The 27,525-nt window shown below is 37.4% G+C and overlaps 4 protein-coding genes across 4 annotated transcripts; 1 reads left to right on the plus strand and 3 right to left on the minus strand.

Annotated features, from left to right (window-relative positions):
- The first annotated feature begins 1,026 nt into the window (after positions 1-1,026).
- On the plus strand, positions 1,027-2,013 carry LOC105859214 (olfactory receptor 4F3/4F16/4F29-like). The gene has a single exon (XM_012742856.2). The coding sequence runs from the start codon at positions 1,027-1,029 to the stop codon at positions 2,011-2,013; it is 987 nt and encodes a 328-aa protein (XP_012598310.2).
- Positions 2,014-6,692: 4,679 nt separating this feature from the next.
- On the minus strand, positions 6,693-7,631 carry LOC105859237 (olfactory receptor 4F3/4F16/4F29-like). Its single transcript, XM_012742888.3, has one exon. The coding sequence runs from the start codon at positions 7,629-7,631 to the stop codon at positions 6,693-6,695; it is 939 nt and encodes a 312-aa protein (XP_012598342.2).
- Positions 7,632-15,040: 7,409 nt separating this feature from the next.
- LOC105859216 (olfactory receptor 4F3/4F16/4F29-like) lies at positions 15,041-15,979 on the minus strand. Its single transcript, XM_012742858.3, has one exon. It carries the CDS (start codon positions 15,977-15,979, stop codon positions 15,041-15,043), a length of 939 nt encoding a protein of 312 aa, XP_012598312.2.
- Positions 15,980-26,264: 10,285 nt separating this feature from the next.
- On the minus strand, positions 26,265-27,203 carry LOC105859215 (olfactory receptor 4F3/4F16/4F29-like). Its single transcript, XM_012742857.2, has one exon. The coding sequence runs from the start codon at positions 27,201-27,203 to the stop codon at positions 26,265-26,267; it is 939 nt and encodes a 312-aa protein (XP_012598311.1).
- Positions 27,204-27,525: the final 322 nt, after the last annotated feature.

The raw sequence follows: 27,525 nt of genomic DNA on the forward strand, positions 1-27,525 counted from the left end.
TCAACAAAACATAGTAATAGCATTTAAGGAGATTCAACCACATAGACAAGAACCTCTGGAGCTGAACAATTCACAAGATCGATTTCAAGAGTATATTATTCCAGCCAGGCGCGGTGGCTCACACCTGTAATCCTAGTACTCTGGGAGGCTGAGGTGAAAGGATCACTGAAGGTCAGGAGTTCGAAACCAGCCTGAGCAAGAGCAAGACCCTGTTTCTACTAAACATAGAAAGAAATTAATTGACCAACTAAAAAATATATATATATAAAATTATCCAGGCATGGTGGCACATGCCTATAGTCCTAGCTACTTGGGAGGCTGAGGCAGAAGGATTGCTTGAGCCCAGGAGCGTGAGGCTGCTTTGAGCTAGGCTGATGCCACTGCACTCACTCTAGCCTGGGAAACAAAATGAGACTCTGTCTCAAAAGAAAAAAAAAAAAAAGTGTAGTAGGACTTCCATGTTAATAAGGAGGTAATGAAATGAATACTATCTTAATCAAACCAATAAAAATCAAAGATGAAAAAAGTGATCTCATTTTGCTGGTGACATGACTGTAAACTTAGAGAATCCAAGAAATTTAAGAAAAAAAAACTATACAATGTAGTAAGGTGGCTAAATAATACAGGCAAAAATGAATATCATTTTTCTGTTTTAGCACGTTCTATGGCCTTTTTTTCCATGTAGAAATTAGGAATTATGTCTCTCTACTTCCTGACATATCTCTACTTAAATTTTTAGATACCTTTGTATATTTTTTCCTTCTTGTTTATACTCCAAAGCCCAAAATAAATTTGAGGCTACCTGCTTAAAGGATACCAAAGATCTGGGTGTGGAAAAAGTTCTAGGGCTGGCTCTCTGCGAATCTTGTACTATGTAAATTCTGTGTAAAATGGAAAGGTATCTTCAGTTTCTGACATTTGAGTCATTACTTTATATCCAAGATATGTCCTTCAACTTAAAAATTATGTTTTTCTTCCTATTGTGTTCTTCAGGAAACTTTAGGGTCAGCCTTGTACATGAAATTGATGGATGGAGGAAATTACTCGGTGGTGTCTGAATTTTTCTTACTGGGACTCACCAGTTCTTGGGAGATTCAGATTCTCCTTTTTCTGTTTTTCACAATATTTTATGTAGCAGGTATGCTGGGAAACCTTCTCATTGTGCTCACCATCATTTCAGACCACCACTTACATACCCCAATGTACTTCTTGCTAGCAAATCTCTCCTTCATTGATACTGGTGTTGCTAGTATTGCAACCCCCAAAATGATTTATGATCTTTTCAGGAAACATAAAGTCATCTCCTTAAAAGGATGTATTACCCAGATGTTCTTTATTCACACCGTTGGGGGCACAGAGATGGTGCTGCTCATAGTCATGGCCTACGATCGATACGTTGCTATCTGTAAGCCCCTCCACTACCTGACCATCATGAGCTTAAGGATGTGCATTTCTCTTACGGCTGTTGCTTGGACCATCGGACTCATCCACTCTGTGGCCCAATTGGCTTTTGTTGTAAACTTACCCTTTTGTGGTCCCAACAAAATGGATAGCTTTTATTGTGATTTTCCTCGCTTCATCAAACTTGCATGTATGGACACATATAGACTGGAGTTTCTGGTCACTGCCAACAGCGGTTTCATCTCCATGGGCACCTTCTTCATCTTGCTTTTGTCTTACACTTTCATCCTGGTCACAATTCATAAACGCTCTTCAGGTGGTTCATCCAAGGCCCTCTCTACCCTCTCAGCTCACATCACTGTTGTGGTTTTCTTCTTTGGTCCTTGCATTATTGTCTATGTGTGGCCAGTCCCTACCTTACCCATAGATAAATTTTTAGCTATCTTTGATGTCCTCATCACTCCTTTTATGAATCCTGTGATCTACACATTTAGAAATAAGGACATGAAGGTGGCAATGAGGAGACTGTTTGTTAAGGCTGTAAGTTTCAGAAAGAGGTTTTTTATGTACAGTCCAAGAAATTCACTCATCTTGACTATTCTTGGAAATTAATCTCTTTAATTAAACCTCACAAAACTTTTCAGTTTAATTAGTGTTTTCAATATCCACCATGAAATCTCTTTTCAAGGACTCTCTTCTGATCTGGTCAGTTTTTCGTAAGGAAACCCTATTCTAAGGATGCTAAAAATATTGAGGAGTGAATTCAATGTTGGAATGTAGTGTCCTTGTATTTTATTGAAGATGTCAGTGATAGTGATTACTGCAATCTCACATCCTGGGTATATTTTCCATTAACACCAAATGGTGGACACTTATCTTTGTCACTGATTCTCAACAGGCAAATCTCTTCTAATCCAGATTATATACTTGTATTCATGCTCTCTGAGTTTCTCGGTGTCTACATAGGTGGAGGAATAAACAAAATGAGGATAATTGCCTAGAAGGCTTAAAGCCTATCAGGCTTTTAAATCTGAATTTACTCACCCACAGTCAGATACAGTTAATACCAAGATTTTTAGATTTAGTTAGAATCAGAAGTGAAATTTGGGGAAATCATAGAGAGATAATCAGGAAAATTTGATATTATTAACCAATAAAATGTTTTGAGACCAGAAGTTATAAATTTCTACACCACTCAATGTGTATGACAATTAGTTTTTACCCCAATAATTCCCTAAATAATTAGTCATTATTTTTATATGGCAAAGAAAACTATATAAATATTTAATGATTATAAATCAATCAAATATTTTAGAGCTAAAATGAGGAAACACTGATTTAAGAAGAAATGAATAAAATGTAAAAGGTTTCTATTCTATGTGAACCAGGTTTACAAGTAAATGAAAAGCAACTACAAAATGTAGAAATTACAAAGTTACAAAACTGACTATAAATGAAGATATACAAAGATATAATTAAGATATACATTAAGCTTTCCATGTGATAAAATTTATTATATATAATTATTTGAAAAAGACATATACTATTCAAAAATAGTATAAACAATTATTCAAAGAGAATATCTTACTGCTCTGAGTTACCAAATAGTAGGAGCAAGTGTCAAGTGAACAGACTATTATCCAAGTATAGATTAAACAACCTGTTAGGAAGGTGGCCTGCACTCCCTCCATGAGCTCCAGAATGACCTGTAGCAATCCTTGCAGTGGCAGCAATAGACTATTAGTAAAATATTGGAAGAATAATGTTCAGCGATGAAATTAATATTTCTGACAAATCTTTACCCTCTCCTTTGTACAAATTTGCTACTGAACCTCAGCTAAAATGTTAGACCCTCTTGAACTAGAAGGTAGACACATTGGGACTCCTCTTTTTGAAGTGTTTGCTTTTATGTATTAAAAAATTTTCATACTAAGTGTTGCACACCTTTTAAATATCCTCCTAAATATCTAACAGCAGGCCTGACTTATTTTCTGAACCCCAGACAATATAACTTGATAGGGGAATTCCACATATAAATTTTATTAAACTTTTCACTTTCCCCTTAGAAACTGGGCTCTTCTTTCTGCACTTCTCACCTAGACTGATGATGCCATTCAGTCTTCCCAAGCTAGAATCCTGGAGACACCTAGACTTTGCTCCTACCCACTATAATTCTGTCAATTATTCTTTTTAATATTGCATGTATTTGTCCCTTCTTCTTTCTTTTCATTGTCATTTCTTTAGTCCAGGTCCTTTCATTCCTCTCCTCCTAGTTGGTTTGGAGATTGAGTTTCCCCTTCCACATTTTTGGTGGGAATGTAAATTACTGCAGCCATTACGGAAAACAGTATGATGGTTCCTCAAAAATTAAAAATAGGCCCATTATCTGATTTAGCAATCCCCCTGCTGTGTATATATCCAAAGAAAGAAATCACTATGTTGAAGAGATAGCTGTTCTCTCACGTTCATTGCAGCATTATTCACAATAGCCAAGTTATGGATTCAATCAAAGTATCCATTGACAATATTATTGGATAAATAAAATGTGGTATACATATAAATATATGCTTATATATGAGTACACACACATGCAATAGAGTACTCTTTTACCTTATAAAAGAATGAAATTCTATTAATTACTAAAACATGAATGAAACTGGGGGACATAATATCAAGTGAAATAAACTGGCATGGAAGGATAATACTGCATTATCTCACTTACATGTGGAATCTCAAAAATTTGAACTTATAGAAACAGAAGAGTGGAATGGTGGTTATCAGGGGCTGGAGCAGGGATTGTAAGGAAGGAGGTTGGTGAGATGTTAGTAAAGGACAGAAAATTCAGTTAGGAGGGATAAGGTCAAAATGGTGACAATAGTTGATAATGGTGTGTTGTATTCTTGAAATTCACTAAGAGAATAGATTTTAAGCATGGTCATCACAAAAAATAAGTATATGGGATTAAGCATCTGATAATTAGCTTGATTTAGCCACTCCACAATATACATATTTCAAAATATTATTGTTGTTCATGATAAATATATATAATTATTATCATTTAAAAAGTAAATGAAATTCTTGAACAGTTCAGAACATTTTAATTGTATTTTTTACAAAACAGCTGTATATCCTATCCCCGATCTTATAAGTATGGAGTAGAAAACAAGCATGTAAAATTAGGAAAGGTATAAAATTATATGTTCAATCAATCTGAATTAAAATAAAGACAGTAAGACAGTGCTGCAATATGTCCACTTAAACATAAAATTTAAGATGCTTAGTTTTTTTTAATCCTTGGTTTAGTGTTAAATAGAGTAATTAGTGGATATTATTTGGATAATTTTAAATAAGATTAAATACTGAATATTGAAACATTTGTCCTAGTGAGTGTCTGTGTTTGTGCGTTCAGGTGTGTGCACATGTGTCACTTTACCAATACCTTTATGGCGTGCCTGTGCCTATGGATCTTGTTAGTGAATGTATTCATTTTTCCTACTTTATAAATAACATTTACTACCTTTAAGAAGGCATAAATAGGCTGTTTGTGGTGGTAATGGGTTGTATTTAAGGTGCTCATGAGCTCTGCTGGTCTACTAAAATGACTGCATGAGACAGACAGATCTAAGTTACTTTCAAGAACTCTCAGTGAAATAGAAGTTACTTACATTGTTTAAGCATCATATTAATAATTAATATAGGTGAATGAAACTACAGTAGAAGTTCTAGTGACCAAGAAATATGACCATACAAGGTAGTAGGATCTGATTTTGTTTATCAGAGGGAAAAGTGTAGATTCGTCCTAAGATAAAGTGTCTAGATAGTTCAGAATGTGAAAGAGGATAGTAAAAGAGAAAACCCAATGGCAATAGAAAGCTATAGAAGATTCAGAAAGTAAACTGTGTCTTAGTTATAGACATATATATAAATTCAAATAATGAGCCTGTAAGGAAGCAATGATATATGCTAAAATTTTGGCAATGTTTGCAATGCTCAGAGTTGATGGTTTTATAAAAAAAAAAAGAATAGAAAACTCAGTGATTCTATCCTTGTCATTTGGCTGTTTCCACTATGCTCACATTTCACAGCTGAGGCTCTGAGACCAAAACACACACAAGTTCATCAAGACATGAAACCTGGGGTGGGCATAGTGGCTCATGCCTGTAATCCTAGCACTCTGGGAGGTGGAGGCAGGAGGATCGCTCAAGCTCAGGAGTTCAAAACCTGCCTGAGCAAGAGCAAGACCCCATCTCTACTAAAAATAGAAAGAAATTAATTGGCCATTTAAAAATATATAGAAAAAAAATTAGCCAGGCATGGTGGTGCATGCCAGTAGTCCCAGATACTCGGGAGGCTGAGGCAGGAGGATTGCTTGAGCCGAGGAGTTTGAGGTTGCTGTGAGCTAAGATGGCACCACAGCACTCTAGCCAGGGCAACAGAGTGAGACTCTGTCTCAGAAAAAAAAAAAAAAAAGACATGAAACCTGTGGAGGAGACATTTTATAAAAACTGTTAAAAGAGCAATTTAAGAGGGACAGAAGAAATGGGAGAGTAGAAAGAAAAAGTGGCTAGGGTAAAGGGAAGTAGGAGAGAAGAAGAGATGAATGAATGGGAGGGAGAAGGAAGAAAGCCTGAGGGAGGAAAGGAAAAAGGAGAAAAAAACTTCCTGGCCCAGAGAGTATACTGTGGGTGACAAAAAAAGGAGGAGAGGGAAAGGCGAATAAAAACTGAATGGGTTTGAGTAGCATAATGTTGATCATGGAGAAAAATCATTATGTATTCTCAGTTCTCTCTTGGTATTCCAAAAATAGCTCAAACAGCTTCTATCCAAAAGCATGCATCCAATAGAATCCTACGTGTGTGCTCTCAAACATGCTACTCTCCTTGCACGGACTCACAGAGACCCAAAAGGGGGGTAAATCAGGGCAAGCTGTGGGATATAGCAAGAAAATCCAGTTCAATCACCCTTTATGAATGCACCATTGCTTACTGCCTAAAATTCTTCTGAGGACCTTAAAGAAGCTTCCTCTCTTGTGTTTCTAAGAATTATTTTATATAAAAATTATTCCTTAGGAATTACAGCCCAAAGTTACTATATTCTTTGATTTACAAATATTGCACATATACTTTCTTCTCTGTTTTCCTAAGTTAATGCCTTCCCTGGCTAAGTAAAGATCAGATACACCCAATATAAGTGTGGATAATCAATCGGACAAAGAGAAGCTTCTCTGAGCTTGACCATCAGCAATGGCTTTAAATGGTCTCAATGAGGACACTCACAATACAAGCAATCACTTAAGAGATCTTCCTGTAATTCACTAGCTGTCTGCATACTTTCCTCATTGCCATCTTCATTTCTTGATTCCTAAGTGTATAGATAATAGCATTCAGAAGAGGAGTGAGAACTGCATCAAAGATGGCCAGAAACTTATCTAAGTCTGTGGAGGGAGATGGCCATGTGTACAAGAATATTGAAGGACCAAAGAACAAGACTACCACAGTGATGTGAGCTGAAAGTGTAGACAGAGCCTTCGATGAGCCAGATGAAGAATGTTTCTGAAGAGTGAGAATGATGAAGATATAGGAAATAATCAGTGTGAAGAAGCAGAGCACAGACATGAATCCACTGTTGACTATGACCATGAACTCTAGTTGGTAGGTGTCTGTGCAGGCAAGTTTGATAAGCCGAGGAAGGTCACAGTAAAAGCTGTCCAACACATTAGGACCACAGAAGGGTAAGTTTATTACAAACACCAACTGAACCACAGAGTGTATAAGGCCTGTCATCCAGGCAGCCACTAAAAAGAAGATGCACATTCGTGGACTCATGATGGTCAAGTAGTGGAGAGGCTTACGTATGGCCACGTATCTGTCAAAGGCCATGGCTATGAGCAGCACCATCTCCACACCACCAATGACATGGATGAAGAATATCTGAGCAATGCAGCCTCCAAAGGAGATGACTTTGCGTTTTCTGAAAAGATCAAAAATCATCTTGGGAGAAGTGGCAGAAGAAATACCCAGGTCAATGAAAGAGAGGTTGGCCAATAGAAAATACATGGGAGAGTGTAAGTGAGGGTCAGTGGTCACAGTGAACATAATGAGAGAATTTCCCGTCAAGCTTGCCATGTAAAACATAGAGAACAACACAACCAGGAGAAGTTGGATCTCCCAGGAATTGGTGAGTCCCAGGAACACAAATTCTGACACCACAGAGTGATTTGCTCCATCCATTGGCTGTGTGAGCATTGCTACCTAAAAAAGAAAAATATGAGAAACTATAAATTATGATAATTTTATTCATAAACCAAAAGGAGAGAAGTCCAAATAATGAAAGCATATTTCCTCTTTAGCATTAAAACCAACCAAATGGGCAACAGGTATATGAAAAATTGTCAACATCCCTAATCACCACAGACATGCAAATTTAAATGAGGAGATACCATCTCATATCTGTTAAATAATCAAGTATCAAAAAAACCCCAAAAAGTAACAAGTGTTGGCAAGGCTGTGGAATAAGGAAACCCTGCTACCCTATTAGTGAAAATGTAAATTTTTACAGCCTTTATAAAACATACTGTGGAGATTCCTTAAGAAATTAAAAACAAAGCTATCATGTGATCCAGAAATCCCACTCCAGGTACATATAGGAAACAGTTGAAGAAGTATCTCACTGAGATATCTCCACTCTCATGTTCACTGCAGCATTATTAACAAGAGCCAAACTATGGAAACAACCCTAGTGTACACTGACAGGTGAATGGATAGAGACAATGGGGTGGGGGGAGGTGTATACATATATACAATGGAATACTCTTCAGCTGTAAGAAAGAAGGAAATCCTGTCATTTGGAACGACATGGATGAAGCTGAAGGAAATTGTGCCGGGTGAAATAAGACAAACATAGAAAGGAAAATTCTGTAAGATCTCATTTATACGTGGAATCTAAAAAAAAATAAACCTTACAGAACTAGAGATTAGAATAGTGGTTCTAATCTCTTTATTATTCTATTTCCATGTGTCATCAGTTTTCTTGCCTTTTTACCATGTGGCATAATAAGACAATCATTCATATAATCATCAACGAGAACAGTGTGATTAACTGCAACGTATACTGAATCCAAAACATTACAAAGCCATTTGACTTTTTCCAATGTCTTTCACATTTCCCTAGGCACAATATAATTCTAGTTCAAAGTCAAGTTCAGTTAACCTTTTCCAATATGTTAACAAACTTTTTCATAATTATTCACCTGTGCTATTCAATTCCTTATTCTAGACTCTATCTACTTTACTTTAGGATGAATGCATGTACCTTAGGATAAGACTCATGTCCATAGCAATTCCAACAAGAAAAAAGACTAAAGCCACCTTTCCCAGTGTTAAATGTTCCATCATTCCATTACCTGTATAAAGAGACCAGCATCTTCAGGGACTCCGAGATTTTCCTGTGTCCTGTAACATAAAGTGCCATATAATATCCTGCCATAAGAAGGCATGAAGATAATTACATAGACTTCAAGAGGACAGTGACCAAATGACACTGCAAAAACATGATAGTTTAGAAGGACCTCATGGATGAGGTACTTTGCCCCTAGAGAACTATTTGCTTTGTCCAATGGAACCAAAGTATATAAAAACTCATAATAAGACACTAGAGAGAAAGAGTGAAACAAAAGTGTAATTTTTTTGTCTAATATCTTTGTGCTATTTTGTCAAAACTATTGATAATTACACATTATAATTAATCACTTAAAATAGATAAATGTTAACTCAAAAAATTATCTATAATCATTTGATCATCTTCATAGAATCAATGTGCTAAACTTTTATACAGTAAATAGTAGAAGAATATACACAACACTTCATTTTTATACAATCATATACTCAGTAATTATGGACATGTTCGGAGATTTAGTTGTGCAGAAGTTATTTCCAGTGCTTAGAGCTTAATATTAAGTGAAACAATTAAAACATCTATCAGTTGATGATAAATTAAAGATATTATGCTACAACCATACAGTGAAATTCTCTGAAGCCACTAAAAAGCAAGTTCAAAACCTCTGTAGCCAAAGACTACCGCAACATGCTGTTGAATGAAACAGTGGAAAGCAAAACACCTATAGTATGTCACTGAACATATAAATATATATGTATCTGGAACAATAGGCAATAAACTTTCTATAATAAGTATTTCAGGGCAGTGCAATAGTTAAGCAGAAAAACAAGGAATTTCACTTTCAATTTTGTATACTCATATCAATCAAGATCCTTCCAAGATAAGAGATGGCACACTCAAAATAGGTAACTGAAAAAGAGCTTAATAAATACTCTTAAGCTTAATATGTACTCTAAACAAAGTTAGGTAGAGAAGGGTTAAGAGCTGAAGTGATGAATTGAAGCAAGTCTTTTCCTCTCTGGGTTCACTCATTTATACAGGGAGCAATCAGGAAAGGAAAAATAATAATCAGGATAGAATAAATTTTGTATCATAAGAGAAACAGTTACATCTTTGCAGAGTACTCTAAATCCAAAATGCTAGCCTCTACCAGTGTCCTTCATATGAATTAACCAGTTGAAAATAGAGGATGAAAAACGTAATTAACACAAAAAAATAACTGTCAAAATCTCCATTTCTGTGGCTGGTTATGAGCTCTATTTTGATAACAGAACTTCCTTCAGTTCATCTTACCTTCCATCAGTAACTAGTCTGGACAGGGTACCCTTCTTGTGGGATGAACAAATCATTTTATCCCTATAATTATCCCTATAGGATATCAGTCTTCACATGATCCTTTTTCTGATGGAACACTATTGTTTTCCATTGATGAGAACTATGGGCAAAAAGTACTAAGAAGCATCCCCAGTATTCCCAGAGTTCTGGATTTAATACTCTTTGTCCATACTGTAGAGTAGGAACCAACTTTCCACCTAGTATTTGGAGTATGTCAACCTAACAAGCAGTACTGTCCTTAGACGCAAGGAAAAGATTCCCTTTTCCTACTCCCCATCCCACAAAAGAAGCTAAAATGGCCACTTCCTGGTCATGCCCTTCACCATGGGGCAAAGATTTTAAGAAGCCAAGACACGTATCTACCTGAAGTCCTTGTCCCTAATTCTAGATCACATTCTGCTCCTCAGAACCCAGTAATTTTATTCCAAACATTCCCAAATCCACAAACTTGACTTTCTAAATGTTCTGTGTATTGAAGCATATATTAATATATATTTTGTGATAAATTGATCAATATGTTGAGGGAGAACTTATTTTACTTGGGATTTTGTTAGCTTGATTTAAAACTTTCAAATATTTCAGCATGTGGCTTGTGGAATTCTGTTTTTGCTCTTGCCCCAGGCAACACAAATGTCAGAGGCAGACCCCTTTCTATCTTTCTATCAAAAGGAGCTCAAAGTGGTCAGAGGCCAGTCCCAGCTATGCTCACTCGGAAAGCATTCTTCCTTGGGACACCACAACCTCTAACCCTACTACATCTCATAGTATATCTTAAATATAATTTTATTTGTCAATTACACTCAATAAACTGGGGAAAAGAAAATAAAAATGTTTAACGGCATAAATATAAACCAATAGAAGGAAGAACTTTCTAACAATTACTTATGCAAATATAGAACAAGTCCTGGATCAAAGTGATTTTCTACGTCTGGAGTAATACAAGTATGCACTGAATGTCCACATACTGAGTGTGTTGTCAAGATCTATGGTCCATAAATTAAGCCATGTGTGAGAGGAGTCAGTGCTGTGCTGGACTAAAATGTCAATGACCTCATTCGTTTTATTAAATAAAATGAAATTATACTTACTAGTACATGAATATAAAATATAAACAATATACCAAAAAAGCAGAGCATTCACTAGGCCATCCTACTACTCTATTAAGCCACTCATTTACAGATGTTAGAGCACAAGTAAGTCTAGTGAAGTCCTTGGGTATAAGCCCATTGTCACACTTCATTTCCAAAAAGAATATGTCCAGAGGAAATATTGAATATGACACAATAGCAACAGATATAGCAGTAAAGCTATTCTATAAATCCATGAATGGTGGTGCTGACAGCAACACTATGTGCAGAAAGACAAATCAAAAGCCAGAAAGAGAAAGGAAGAAAGAAAGAAACAGAAAAAGAAAGAGAGAGAGGGATGGATGGATGGAGGGAGGGAGGGAGGAGGGGTGTTATATTACTATATACTAGATATTCATAGAAAATATACATGTATTTATATATATTTATATCTAGAAAGTTTTTATATATGCATATATATGAAGATTAGCCTTTCCCAATTCAATAGAAGAAGTGTTCAACTCTATCCAACCTTCCAAAAGGTGGACAGCTACGGCTAGTCTCAGAGTATGGTGAGATAAGTACCATAGTGGGTGCTGACCCTTCACCTTTATGTCAGCAGCTTGGGAACTCGGCAGTGATGACAGCCAGATCAGCCTTACTGAGTGGAAATTCATGATGTTGATTTTATGCAAAGACTTCATCTATGTTGCTATGGCCAGTTTAGAACCAATTAAGCAGTCCTAGAATTGCTGAAGAAAAGGACTGACTGGCATCTACAAGGGCAGATCATCTGCTTCTGTAAGGTATCAACCTCTAATAGGCTTCATATGAGCATAAAGGTCTTCATTTTCTGTGCCTTTCTTTGAACTTTAAATACATATCTGTCCCCAGAAGTCCATGCCAATAATTTTACAATCTTCTTCCTTCTTAGGCCTTGAACAACCAAACAAACCATTAGCCCTGCCCAAGAACTAGTAAGATCTGTATCTCAGGCCATCTCTCCTTCCAAAGACAGTGTATAACTAAATGCATTCCCTAAAGTTCTTCCCCTTAGAAGAGTTGTCATTAGCCACTATCCTTCAGGACAGTCGCTTAGTAGGGTTTAGTACAGTGCTTATTCACCTACAGCTGATGCCAGCATAATATGCCTATCTATTCATAAACCAGCTCATGTTTTGTCCTCACTCTTAATTGGTCATAGAGAATTTTCAGTAATTCTGTAGAGGAGTAGCAGTCTGAGCTCCTACTTATGCAGGTTACTATTGCCTTGCAGACTGTGTACAGAGACTTTTATTGCTCCAGACTGAATTTGAAACTGGCAGCCTATGAATCCACAATAAATGAGTTGGAACAGCATACTCATTACAGAATATGTTGACTCCAAAATCCAAAGAAATTCACCTCTTTCTCTGTGGCAGGTGTTGCAAGGTGCAGCAACTTTGGAAGAAGTACCTTGGCGTGCCACCACGCCACTTAGAGTAAAAGTCACTGATGTGTGAGGTCCCTGAACTTCTGCAGGATTCATCTTCCTTCATCTGGCACATGTGCTTCTTACTAAAGCATCTACAGTAATTATTACTTCTGTGTAGCTCATTAAATCTAATTAGCATGATATGAAAGTACTGAACCAGTGTAATATTCCATAGAATACCAACATTTTTGATATCCTTCTCTGGCAGTAATATGACAGAGATCAGGAAAACCTTTGCATCAAAGATTGAGTTCCCAAGCAGACTATGAGATCAACACACAGGAAGTTTTTCGAGGAGTGCTCTCAGGATCAATTCTGTTTGAAGGTATGGATTAAGCTAGATGTGGCAGAGGAAGAAATTGGACAAGAGTAGTTGCAAGAAGGCCTCAGCTACTCTTGCAAGGAGTTTTGAACCTAGGATGACCTTTCAGAATTGTCTCCAGTGGGCTGTTGAAGGAAACTGCCACAAAAGGGAATAAGATCTTGGTTAAATCAACTCTCTTTAGCCAAGTCCATTCCAAGGAGGGCAGAATGATGAGACATGTCAGGCAACAGACCTTCTACCAGCTAGGGGAATAAATCTTTCTGTGATGAAGTGGGGACCTGGGTGACAGACCAGAGCATACATGACATCCACCATGGAGCCACTTGCATCCTCGTGCTTCACTTGGGTTCTGGGAATAGCTCTTCCAGGGCTTTGGTCTGCCTCTTACGCTGAACACATCTCATTAGAGGAAAGCTAATGGGATGAATTACAAAACCTGTTCCTGAAGTGAGTTGTGAAACCACACCTAGGACTCATATCCCTCCTCTACTATATAGTCTAGATCAGGGGTCCTCAAGCTACGACCCACGGGCCACATGCGGGTGTTTTTGCCCTTTTTTTTTTTTTTTTTCACTTCAAAATAAGATATGTGCAGTGTGCATAGGAATTTGTTCATAGCTTTTTTTAAACTATAGTCCGGCCCGCCAATGGTCTGAGGGACAGTGAACTGGCCCCCTGTTTAAAAAGATTGAGAAACCCTGGTCTAGATTCTTCAGTTGGCAAATATGCTTCATATTTGGCTCATAAGTTGACCTAGATGCTCATCCATGACCACTCCAAGCCACTTCCTACTATGAACTTCTCAGCCCACTGCTGCTGCTCTTGTCTTCCTACCACCAAAACTGGCTACAGGAATATTAATAGTCACTCATGTGGATCAGCTGGTGCAAAACTGTATCCTTCCTACTTCCATTACCTATCAACAGTTTTACTTCTTCCTAATGATCAATTACCACTTCCAGCATGGTGATTGTTCTTCTTCCCTGTCTGTTCATCACACAAGAATACTGAATTTCCTGGGCAATAGCAATAGACCAAAATAGAACTGTTGTGTCTCTGGTAGAAAAGTTTCCGCTTGTTATGAAAACCAGGACTTCTAAACACAAAGTACCCAGAGTTGGTTGCAAGCTAGGAAGCTCAAATTCCCCAACGGCAGGCCAGGTAGAGTTCTTCACGCCTGTAATCCTAGTACTATGGGAGGCCAAGGTGGGAGCTCAGGAGTACAAACAAGCCGGAGCATTAGCGACACCCTGTCTCAATAAAAATTAGAGAGAAAAAAAAAAAGCCAGACAGAATGGTGTATGCCTGTAGTCCCAACTACTCAGGAGACTGAGGTAAGATGATCGTTGAGCCCAGGAGTTTGAGGCTCTTGTGAGCTAGGATGACACGAGGCACTCTAGCTTGGGGAACATAGTGAGACTCTGTCTCAAAAAAAAAGGAATGGGTTTGAGTAGCATAATGTAGACTACAGAAAAAAATCATGACAATTTCTCAGTTCTCTTTTGATATTACTAAAATAGCTCACACAACTTCTACACAAAAGCATGCATCCATTAGACTCCTGCATGTGTGCTCCCAAACATGCTATTCTCCTTGCACAGCCCTCACAGAGACACAAAAGGGAGCAGATGCGGGCAAGCTGGGGGATAAAGTAAAAGGACTCACTTGAATCTCCCTTTATCAATGCACCATTGCATATTGCCATAAATTCCTATATGAGACAGATTCCTATCAGACATTTCCCTCTTCTCAGGGCCTTAAAGAACTTTGCTCCCTTTGTTTCTTAGAATTACTTTATGCAAATATCATCCCTTGGGAATTACACCTCAATGATATTATAATCCTTGATTTATGAATATTTTACCTATAATTTCTTCTCTGTTTTCCTAAGTGAATTTATTTCCCTGCTAATCGAAGGCCAAATACATGCATATAAGTGTGAATAATCAATCCAGCTAGGACGAAGAGAAGTTTATCTCTGAGTTTGATCATCAGCAATGACTTCAAATAATCAATGAGGACACCCACAATACAAGCAATCACTTAAGAGATCTTCCTGTAATTCGCTAGCTGTCTGCATACCTCCCTAATTGCCACCTTCATTTCTTGATTCCTGAGTGTGTAGATGATAGGATTCAGAAGAGGAGTGAGAACTACATCAAAGATGGCCAGAAACTTATCCAGGTGTGTGGAGGTAGATGGCAATGTATAAAAGAATATCAAAGGACCAAAGAACAAGACTACCACAGTGATGTGAGCTGAAAGTGTAGACAGAGCCTTCAATGAACCAGCTGAAGAGTGTTTCTGAACAGTGAGAATGATGAAGATATAGGAAATGATCAGTATGAAGAAGCAGAGCACAGACATGAATCCACTGTTGGCTATGACCATGAACTCTAGTTGGTAGGTGTCTGTGCAGGCAAGTTTGATAAGCCGAGGAAGGTCACAGTAAAAGCTGTCCAACACATTAGGACCACAGAAGGGTAAGTTGACTACAAAGGCCAACTGAACCACAGAGTGGATGAAGCCTGTCATCCAGGCAGCCACTAAAAAGAAGATGCACATTCGTGGGCTCATGATGGTCAGGTAGTGGAGAGGCTTACATATGGCCACATATCTGTCAAAGGCCATGGCTATGAGCAGCACCATCTCCACACCACCTATGATATGGATGAAGAAGATCTGAGCAATGCAGCCTCCAAAGGAGATGACTTTGCGCTTTCTGAAAAGATCAAAAATCATCTTGGGAGAAATGACAGAAGAAATAGCCAGGTCAATGAAAGAGAGGTTGGCCAATAGAAAATACATGGGAGAGTGTAAGTGAGGATCAGAGGTCACAGTGAGCATAATGAGAGAATTTCCCATCATGTTTGCCAAATAAAACACAGAGGAAAACACAAAGAGGAGAAGTTGGATCTCCCAGGAATTGGTGAGTCCCAGGAACACAAATTCTGACACCACAGAGTGATTTGCTCCATCCATTGGCTGTGAAGGCATTTGCTACCTGAAGAAGAAAAATATGAGAAAATGTAAATTATAATTTTATTAGTAAACCAAAAGGAGAGAAGTCAAAGTAATGAAAGCATATTTCCTCTTTATCATTAAAACCAACCAAACAGGCAACAGGTATATGAAAAATTATCTACATCCCTAATCATCAGGGACATGCTAATTTAAATGATGAGATATCCTCTCATATATCTTAAAATAATTATTATCAAAAAGACAAAAAGTAACAAGTGTTCAAAAGGTTGTAGAGTAAGGGTAACTTTGTACCCTGGCGGTGAAAATGTAAATTAATACAGCCATTATGAAACACAGTGTGCAGGTTCCTCAAGAAGTTAAAATAAAACTACCATGTGATCCAGAAATCCCACTCTGGGTATATTTAGAAAGGAATTGAAATCAGTACCTCAGCAAGATATCTGCACTCCCATGTTCATTGCAGCATTATTCACAGGAGCCAAGGTGTGGAAACAACCTCAGTGCACACTGACAGGTGAATGGATAGAGACAATGGGTTGAGAGGAGAGGTGTATACACATATATAATGGAACATTATTCAGCGATAAGCAAGAAGGAAATCCTGTCATTTGCAACAACATGGATGAAGCTGGAGGAAATTGTGCTAAGTGTAAAGAGACACAGGCAGACAAATTCTATAAGATCTCACTTGAATGTGGAATCTAAAGATATCAAACTTATACAACTAGAGATTAGAATAGTGGTTGACAAGGGCTGGTATGGGGGTGTGGAATGGGGAGATGTTATTCACAGGCTTCAATGTTTCAGTTAAAACAGAAAATAAATCCAGAGGTCTATCGTGAAGCAGTAATACAGTTAATAACAATGTATTGCACTCTTGAAAATTGCTAAGAAGGCAGATCTTCAATGTTCTTACCACAAAGAAATAAGAATGAGAAACGATAAATATGTTGATTATCTTGAATTAAGCATTTTATAATGTATACATATATAAAACATCACATTACACACCATAAATACATACAATTTTTGTCAGCCATACGTTATTAAAGCTGGGGGAGGGGAGGGAAGGGCAAATATATGCTCACAGATTCTGTACATTTCAGAGACAGTGCTGACTGTCATGTGGAGGTGTTCTCTTGCACAAAGTTGTCTGTTTTAATCCCCTTCTGCTTTCTCCCAGAGTAGTTGCTGTGATCTACCTCGTGAGATACAAGTATGCTCAACATTGGCAACAGCAATTTAACTCCAAATTCTTTTGATTTTTGCTTCAATACTAATATAGCCTTGCTCCCGTCTCACAAAATTATTCACGTTTTTCAACTTCTTAATATTACATCCATTTCAAAGACTACTAGCCTTATTCAGTCAAAAAAGCACCTCCTTCCCACTCCCTACTTCACAAAAATATTAACATTCAAGATTTATTAAATGTTTACGATATCTGTGACATCTACATTTATATTACTAGCATTTACTTTGCTAATCCTTATATTTCAGTGAACTAAGTACAAGTCTAACTCACCAAAATAACCTGTTAAAATCTCAAAGGCATGAATTGTGCTTTTTTCATGTTTGGATTCTTTGAAGCTACGAAACGGTGGTCCAGAGAAAGATGTAGATCCACGATCTGTCTGTTACCAGTTTACTTTGTGTTAGGTACTGAAATTGAGAGTGAATATTCAGAAATTTCTCTAATAATTTGACATTGCAGCAAAACTCGAGTATCTGATTTTGTGTTCTACTGAAGTGTCAGTCCGATAAGCATTAGGGGAAAAAACAAAGATAGAGGGGGGGAAATGGGCATTTATTGAAACCTTAAAATCTGTACCCCCATAATATGCCGAAATAAAAAAAATAAAATAAAAAAAAAAAAAGAATCTAGGAAAAAAAAAAAAAAAAGAATGGGGTAATCACACTTCTTTTCTTAAAATAATGCCACTCTAATTTTTTTAAGGAAGACTAGACAAAAATACAATCTTATTGCTTAAAAATCCCGCTTTATAGAGAAAAATAAATATCTGAAGAAGTATTGCTTAGCATTTTTATGGTATCTCTTTCTAATGATGGGCAATATATCAAGTTAACTTTTAAAGTGTAAAAATACAGAATAATTATACAAACAGACAAAAAACCAAGAATGAAAAAGTTAACATTTTGTCATTATTACTTTCTGACTTTTTAGATAAAATAAATAGAACATTACAGAGCAAAAAAAAAAAAAAAAAAGATAATTGGAAAAGAATTGCTGTTGAATACTTAGCACGTGATCCGAAAAGCTTAACTGTATGAAGAACATCATAATGTAGTGGAAAACATTTTATTCAAACCTGTATGTAAGAATTTATCACATTATGCTGTAATTTTAGTTTTATTTAGAAAAGTAATATGGTATAGTAGAAAGAATGTGGGCTTTAAATTCAGAAAACCAAGATTTATACCACAGTTCAGCCACTGACAAGTTGAGATTGGACAAGTTACTTAAACTCTTGAACCTCAGTTTATTTGACAATCGAATTGCAATTAATAATACTAACTTCATTGGGTAAATTGTAGGGATAAAATAATTAAAGTTTCAACTCAGCTATTTGATCAACTACAATTATATATATATATAAATGCCACAAACTAAGTTGCTCCTTAGCTTTTTGTTCACAAGACTCAACAAACTCAATATATTTTATATTTACTCTTAGAATTTTATCCTCAGCTTCATCCCTAAATTATTTTTGTCCACATACCTGACCCTTCTTCATTCTACTTATATTAATAGTTCAAAGATAAAACTAATAAAAATAATCTAAGTCTGAACCACATAAGAGACCAGGAAAACTCAATCTAACCCCCAGTAGTTTTATGTACTATTTTGTTTTTAAATTTTTCACATAGCATTTTTAAATGACATTACATTGGAGTTATTTATTCAGTTTTAGGTGTTTCGGTATTCACGTATCTTACATCTATTCAGGTGTCTATGAAACTGTTTTCCACCTTGCAAACTTGACAAGTTCATGATAAATATGCTTCCCTTGTTACAGAACATCATCAATTTATACCCATCTCTTTTAAAAAGAAAATTGAGATAAAAATATAATAAACTTTATTATTCTATTTCAATGTGTCATCAGTTTCCTTGACTTTTTACCAAGTGGCAGAAGAGAATCATTCATAACACCATCTTGAGAACAGAATGATCAATTGCAACATCCAAAACATTACAAAGCCATTTGACTTTTTCCAATGTCTTTCACATTTCCCTAGGCACAATACAATTCTAGCTCAAAGTCAAGTTCAGTTAACCTTTTCCAATATGTTAACAAACATTTTCATAATTATTCATCTGTGCTATTCAATTCCTTATTCTGGACTCTATCTACTTTACTTTAGGATGAATTCATATACCTTAGGATAAGACTCATGTCCATAGCAATTCCAACAAGAAAAAAAACTAAAGCCACCTTTCCCAGTGTTAAATGTATTTCCCTCATTCCATTAGCATCTTCAGGGACTCTGAGATTTTCCTGTGTCCTCTAATATAAAGTGCCATATAATATCCTGCCATAAGAAGACATGAAGATAATTACATAGATCTCAAGAGGATAGTGACCAAGTGATACTGCAAAAACATAATGGTTTAGAAGGAGCTCATGGATGGGGTACTTTGCCCCTAGAGAACTATTTGCTTTGTCCAATGGAACCAAAGCATATAAAAACTCATAATAAGACACTAGAGAGAAAGAGTGAAACAAAAGTGCAATTTTTTTGTCTAATATCTTTGTGCTATTTTGTCAGATATATTGATTATTACACATTATAATTAATCACTTAAAATAGATAAATGTTAACTCCAAAAATTAACTATAATCACTTGATCATCTTCATAGAAATCAATGTGCTAAACTTTTATACAGTAAATAGAAGAATATACACAACATTTCATTTTTATACAATCATATACTGAGTAATTATGGACATGTTCCGAGATTTAGCTGTGCAGAAGTTCTTTCCAGTGTTGAGAGCTTAATAGTAAACAAAACAATTAAAACATCTATCAGTTGATGATAAAGACGTTATGCTACATCCATACCATGAAATTCTCTGAAGCCACTGAAAAGCAAGTTCAAAATCTCTATAGTTAAAGACAACCAAAACATGCTGTTGAGTAAAACAGTGGACAGAAAAACAGCATATAGTATGTCCCTGTGCATATAAATATATATATATGTATGTATCTGGAAAAAGAGACAATAAACTTTATATAATACATATTTCAAGACAGTGCAATTGTTTACCAAGAAAACAAAGAATTTCACTTTCAATTTTGTATCGTTGTATCAGTCAAGATCCTTCCAAGATAAGAAATAGCACACTCAAAATAGGTAACTGGAAAAGGGCTTAATAAATATACAAAGTCAGCCGGGCGCGGTGGTTCATGGCTGTAATCCTAGCACTCTGGGAGGCCAAGGCGGCCGAATCGCTCAAGGTCAGGAGTTCGAAACCACCCTGAGCAGGAGTGAGACCCCATCTCTAATAAAAATAGAAAGAAATTAATTGGCCAACTAAAAATATATAGAGAAAAAGTTAGCCAGGCATGGTGATGTGTGAATGTAGTCCGACTACTGGGGAGGCTGAGACAGTAGGATCACTTGTGCCCAGGAGTTTGAGGTTACTGTGAGCTAGGCTGACGCCATGACACTCTAGTCGGGGCAACAGAGTGAGATTCTGACTCAAAAAATAAATAAATATACAAAGTTAGATGGAGAAGAGTTGCCAGTGAACATTTGGAGCAACAAATGGAAGCTATTCTTTTACCCTCTGTATCCACTCTTTCATACAGGGAACACTCAGGGCAGGAAAAGTAATATCAGGATAGAAGAAATTTTGTATCATAGGAGAAATAGTTACATCTTTGCAGGGTACTCGAAAGCGAAAATGCTAGCCTCTACCAGTGTCCCTCATGTGAATTAACTAGTGGAAAACAGAGAGAGAAAAAGGTAATTAACACAAAATACAACTCTCAAAATCCCCATTTCTATAGCTGGTCATGAGGTCTATTTTGATAATAGAACTTCCTTCAGTTCATCTTATCTTCCATCAGTAACTAGGCTGGACAGGGTACCCTTCCTGTGGGGTGAGCAAATTATTTTATCCCTACAATTATTCCTATAGGATATCAATCTTCAGATGATCCTTTTTTTGATGGAATCCCATAGTTTTCCATTGATGAGAACTACGGGCAAAAAGTACTAAGAAGCATCCCCAGTGTATTACCACACTTCTGGACTTAATACTCCTTGCCCCAACTATGGAGTAAGAACCAACTTTCCACCTACTATTTGGAATGTGTCAACCTGACAAGCAATACTGTCCTTACACCCAAGCAAGAGAATTCCCTTCCTTGTTCCCCATCCTACAAAAGAAGCTAAAACATCCATTTCCTGGTCATGCCCTTCACCATGGTGTGCAGATTTTAAGAAGCCAAGAGACTCCTGGACTCCTTGCCTCTACTTCTAGATCACATTCAGATCCTCAGAACTCAGTAATTTTATTCCAAACATTCCCAAATCCACAAACCTGACTTCCTAAATTTTCTGTATATAGATGCCATATTAATATATATATAGTGATAAATTGATCAACATGTTAAGAGAGAACTTATTTTACTTGGGATTTTGTTAGCTTGATTTAAAACTTTCAAATATTTCAGCATGTGGCTTGTGAAATTCTGTTTTTGCTCTTGCCTCAAGCCACACAAATGTCAGAGGCAGACCCCTTTCTATCTGTTGGTTTAGTGGCATAAGGAGCTCAAAGTGGTCAGAGACCAGTCCCAGATATGATCACTCAAGAAGCTTTCTTCCTTAGGACACCACAACCTCTAACCCTACTACATCTCATTGTACATCTTAAATATAATTTTTATTTGTCAATTATACCTTAAATAAACAGGAAAAAGAAAATAAAAAATGTTTAAAAGCATACATATAAACAATAGAAGGAAGAACTTTCTAACAATTAGTTATGCAGATATGAATCAGGCCCCTGAATCAAAGTGATTTTCTTATGTCTGGAGTAATACAAGTATGGACTGAAAGTCCACATAATGAGTGTGGTATCAGGATCATGGTCCATAAAATAAGCCATGTGTGAGAGGAGTCAGTGCTGTGCTGCACTAAAATGTCAATGACCTCATTTGCTTTATTAAATAAAAATGAAATTATACTTACTAGTACATAAATATGAAATATAAATAATATAGAAAAAAAGCAGAGTATTCAATAGGCTATCCTACTACTCTATTAAGCCATTTGTTTCTGGGTGTTAGAGCACAAGTAAGTCCAGTGAAGTCCATAGGTATAAGCCCATTGTCACACTTTACTTCATATAAAAATATGTCCAGAGGAAATATTGAATATGACACAATAGCAATAGATATGGCAGCAAAGCTATTCTATAAATCCACGAATGGTGGTGCTGGCAACAGCACTATGTGCAAGAAAGACAAATAAATACCCAGAAAAACAAAGGAAGAAGAGAAAGAAGAAAAGAAAGAAAGAAAGAAAGAAAGAAAGAAAGAAAGAAAGAAAGAAAGAAAGAAAGAAAGAAAGAAAGAAAGAAAGAAAGAAAGAAAGAAAGAAAGAAAGAAAGAAAGAAAGAAAGGAAGGAAAAGAACCAGAGGATGGGATGGATGAAGGGAGGGAGGAAGGGTGTTATAACATATTATATTAATATATACTATATATTTACAGGCAATATACATATATTTATATATATATTTATCTCTATAAAGTTTTATATATGCATATATATGAAGATTAGACTTTCTCAATTCAATAAAAGAAGTTTTTAACTCTGTTCAACCTTCCAAAAGATGGACAGCTACAGCTAGTCGTCTCAGAGTTATGGTAAGATAAGTACCATAGTGGATGCTGACCCTTCACCTTTATGTCAGCAACTTGGGCGCTCCACAGTGATGACAGCCAGATCAGCCTTACTGAGTGGAAATTCATGGTGTTGATTTTATGCAGAGACTTAATCTACGTTATAATGACCAGTTTAGTGCCAATTAAGCAGTCCTAGGATAGCTGGGGAAAAGGACTGACTTCCATCTAGAGGGGCAGGTCATCTGCTCTTGGACACTAATCAACCTCTCATAGGCTTTATATGAGCATAAAGGTCTTCGTTTTCTGTGCCTTTCTTTGAACTTTAAATACATATCTGTCCCCAGAAGTCCATGCCAATAATTTTACAATCTTCTTCCTTCTTAGGCCCTGAACAACCAAACAAACCATTAGCCCTGCCCGAGAATTAGTAAGATCTGTATCTCAGGCCATCTCTCCTTCCAAAGACAGTCTATAACTAAATGCATTCCCTAAAGTTCTTCCCCTTAGAAGAGTTGTCATTAGCCACTATCCTTCAGGACAGTCGCTTAGTAGGGTTTAGTACAGTGCTTATTCACCTACAGCTGATGCCAGCATAATATGCCTATCTATTCGTAAAGCAGCTCATGTTTTGTCCTCACTCTTAATTGGTCATAGAGAATTTTCAGTAATGCTATGGAGTAGGAGGAGTCTACTATTGCCTTGAAGACTGTGTACAGAGACTTTTATTGCTCCAGACTGAATTTGAAACTGGCAGCCTATGATTCCACAATAAATGAGTTGGAACAGCATACTCATTACAGAATATGTTGACTCCAAAATCCAAAGAAATTCACCTCTTTCTGTGGCAGGTGTTGCAAGGTGCAGCAACTTCAGAAGAAGTACCTTGGCATGCCACCACACCACTTAGAGTAAAAGTCACTGATGTTTGAGGTTCCTGAACTTCTGCAGGATTCATCTTCCTTCATCTGGCACATGTGCTTCTTACTAAGGCATCTACAGTAATTATTACTTCTGTGTAGCTCATCAAATCTAATTAGCATGATATGAAAGTACTGAACCAGTGTAATATTCCATAGAATACCAACATTTTTGATATCCTTCTCTGGCAGTAATATGACAGAGATCAGGAAAACCTTTGCATCAAAGATTGAGTTCCCAAGCAGACTATGAGATCAGCATGCAGGACGTTTGTCAGAGAGTGCTCTAGGATCAATTCTGTTTGAAGGTATGGATTAAGCTAGATGTGGCAGAGGAAGAAATTGGACAAGAGTACAGTTGCAACAAGGCCTCAGCTACTCTTGCAGGGAGTTTTGAACCTAGGATGACCTTTCAGAATTGTCTCCAGTGGGCTGTTGGAGGAAACTGCCACAAAAGGGAACAAGATCTTGGTTAAATCAACTCTCATAGCCAAGTCCATTCCAAGGAGGGCAGAATGATGAGACATGTCAGGCAACAGACCTTCTACCAGCTGGGGGAATAAATCTTTCTGTGATGAAGTGGGGACCTGGGTGACAGACCAGAGCATACATGACATCCACCATGGAACCACTTGCATCTTCATGATTCACTTGAGTTCTGGGAATAGCTCTTCCAGGCCTTAGGTCTGCCTCTTACCCTGAACACATCTTATTAGAGGAAAGCTAATGGGATGAATTACAAAACCTGTTCCTGAAGTGAGTTGTGAAACCACACCTGGTATTCATATCCCTCCTCTCCTATATAGTCTAGATTAGGTGTCCTCAAAATACCGCCTGCGGGCCACATGCCGCCTGCCTAGGATAATTATCTGGCCTGCCAGGTGTTTTTCCCGCCACTGCCTGTCTTGCTTAGCAACCGACTCGTCCCAGGCCTACAGTGCGCACTCTCCAACGATCTGAGGGACAGTGAACTGGCCCCCTGTTTTAAAAGTTTGAGGACCCCTGGTCTAGATTCTTCAGTTGGCAAATCAGCTGTCCTACCGGGCTCATAAGTTGACCTAGATGCTCATTCAACACACAGGAAGTTTGTCAGGGAGTGCTCTCAGGATCAATTCTGTTTGAAGGTACGGATTGAGCTAGATGTGGCAGAGGAAGAAACTGGACAAGAGTACAGTTACAACAAGGCCTCAGCCACCCAAAGCCACTCAAAGCCACTGCTTACTATGAACTTCTCAGGCCACAGGTGCTGCACTTGTCCATCTACCACCAAAACTGGCTACAGGAATATTAATAGTCACTCATGTGGATCAGCTGGTGGAAAACTGTTTCCTCCCTACTTCCATTACCTAACAACAGCTTTACTTCTTCCTAATGACCAATAAATTACCCCTGCCAGGATGGTGATTTTTCTTCTTCACTGTTTGTTATTGGCACAAGAATATTGAATTTCCTGGGCAACAGTCATAGACCAAAATGGAACTCTTGTGTCTCTGCTACAAATGTTTCCCCTTGTTATGAAAACCAGGACTTCTAAACACAAAGTTCCTGGAGTTGCAAGATGGGAAGCTAAAATTCCCCAACTGCTTGATGGTACACTTGCTCACATCTGTAATCCTAGCAGTCTGGGAAGCCAAGGCAGGATTATTGCTTGAGCTCTGGAGTTCGCACCAACCTGAGCATCATCGACACCTCCATCTCAACGAAATGTAGAAAAAAAAAATTAGCCAGCCATAGTGGTGTGCACCTGTAGTCTCAGCTACTCGAGAGGCTGAGGTGGGATGATCTTGGGAGCCCAAGAGTTTGAGGTTGCTGTGAACTAGGCTGACACCACAGCTAGGCCAGACAACAGGTGAGACTCTGTGTCAAAAAAAAAAAAAAAATGGAAGGCGTTTTAGTAGCATAATGTTGATCATGGAGAACAATCATGACAATTTCTCAGTTCTCTATTGGTATTCCAAAAATAGCTCACACAATTTCTACACAAAGGCATGCATTAGACTCCTGTATGTGTGCTCTCAAAGATGTTATTCTCCTTGCACAGCCCTCACAGAGATAGAAAAGAGGGGTAGATGTGGGCAAGCTATTAACTACAGTAAGAGGACCCACTTGAATCTTCCTTTATTAATGCACCATTGAATACTGCCATGAATTCCTGTATGAGACAGATTCATATTAGACATTTCCCTCTTCTCAGGGCCTTAAAGGACTTTGCTCCCTTGTATTTCTATGAATTATTATAAATAAATATCATTCCTTAGGATTTATATCACAAAATTATTATAATTTTTGTTTTATAAATATTTTCTCTATAATTCCTTCTCTCTTTTGTTAAGTTGATGTCTTTCACTGCTAAGTAAAAACCAAAAAACCCAATATAAGTATTGATAATCAATCCAGTTAGGACAAAGAGAAGGTTCTCTCTGAGTTTGACCATCAGCAATGTTCTTAAATAGTCAATGAGGACACTCACAATATGGGCAATCATTAAGAGATCTTCCTGTAATTCACTAGCTGCCTGCACACTTCCCAAATTGCCACCTTCATTTCTTGATTCCTGAGTGTGTAGATGACAGGATTCAGAAAAGGAGTAAGAATTGCATCAAAGATGGCCAGAAACTTATCCAGGTGTGTGGATGGAGATGGCCATGTATAGAAGAATATCAAAGGACCAAAGAACAATACTACCACAGTGATGTGAGCTGAAAGTGTAGACAGAGCCTTCGATGAACCAGCTGAAGAGTGTTTCTGAACAGTGAGAATGATGAAGATATAGGAAATGATCAGTATGAAGAAGCAGAGCACAGACATGAATCCACTGTTGGCTATGACCATGAACTCTAGTTGGTAGGTATCCGTACAGGCAAGTTTGATAAACCAAGGAAGGTCACAGTAAAAGCTGTCCAACACATTAGGACCACAGAAGGGTAAGTTGACTACAAAAGCCAACTGAACCACAGAGTGTATAAGGCCTGTCATCCAGGCAGCCACTAAAAAGAAGATGCACATTCGTGGGCTCATGATGGTCAGGTAGTGGAGAGGCTTACATATGGCCACATACCTGTCAAAGGCCATGGCTATGAGCAGCACCATCTCCACACCACCAATGACATGGATGAAGAAGATCTGAGCAATGCAGCCTCCAAAGGAGATGACTTTGCGCTTTCTGAAAAGGTCATAAATCATCTTGGGAGAAGTGACAGAAGAAATACCCAAGTCAATGAAAGAGAGGTTGGCCAATAGAAAATACATGGGAGAGTGTAAGTGAGGGTCAGTGGTCACCGTGAGCATAATGAGAGAATTTCCGGTCATGCTTGCCACATAAAACACAGAGAACAACACAACGAGGAGAAGTTGGATCTCCCAGGAATTGGTGAGTCCCAGGAACACAAACTCCGACACCACAGAATGATTTGCTCCATCCATTGGCTGTGTAAGCATTGCTACCTGAAGGAGGAAAAATAGGAGAAATATAAATTATGATAATTTTATTCATAAACCAAAAGGAGAGAAGTCAGTCATGAAAGCATATTTCCACTTCGGCATTAAAACCAACCAAATGGGCAACACTTATATGAAAATTTTTCAGCATCAGTAATCATCAGGGATATGCAAATGTAAATGATGAGATATCATCTCATACCTGTGGGAATACCATTATCAAAAAGACAAAAAGTAACAAGCGTTGGCAAGACTGTGGAATAAGGGAACCCTATTGGTAAAAGTGTAAATTGGTGAAAGTGTAAAT

Source organism: Microcebus murinus, chromosome 6 (assembly GCF_040939455.1).
Source record: "Microcebus murinus isolate Inina chromosome 6, M.murinus_Inina_mat1.0, whole genome shotgun sequence".
Taxonomy (NCBI): Eukaryota; Metazoa; Chordata; class Mammalia; order Primates; family Cheirogaleidae; genus Microcebus; species Microcebus murinus.

Bases quoted from the DNA above. Each gene is read 5' to 3' on its own strand.
- LOC105859237 (XM_012742888.3), bottom strand. From the start codon at position 7,631: ATGGATGGAGCAAATCACTCTGTGGTGTCAGAATTTGTGTTCCTGGGA.
- LOC105859216 (XM_012742858.3), bottom strand. From the start codon at position 15,979: ATGGATGGAGCAAATCACTCTGTGGTGTCAGAATTTGTGTTCCTGGGA.
- LOC105859214 (XM_012742856.2), top strand. From the start codon at position 1,027: ATGGATGGAGGAAATTACTCGGTGGTGTCTGAATTTTTCTTACTGGGA.
- LOC105859215 (XM_012742857.2), bottom strand. From the start codon at position 27,203: ATGGATGGAGCAAATCATTCTGTGGTGTCGGAGTTTGTGTTCCTGGGA.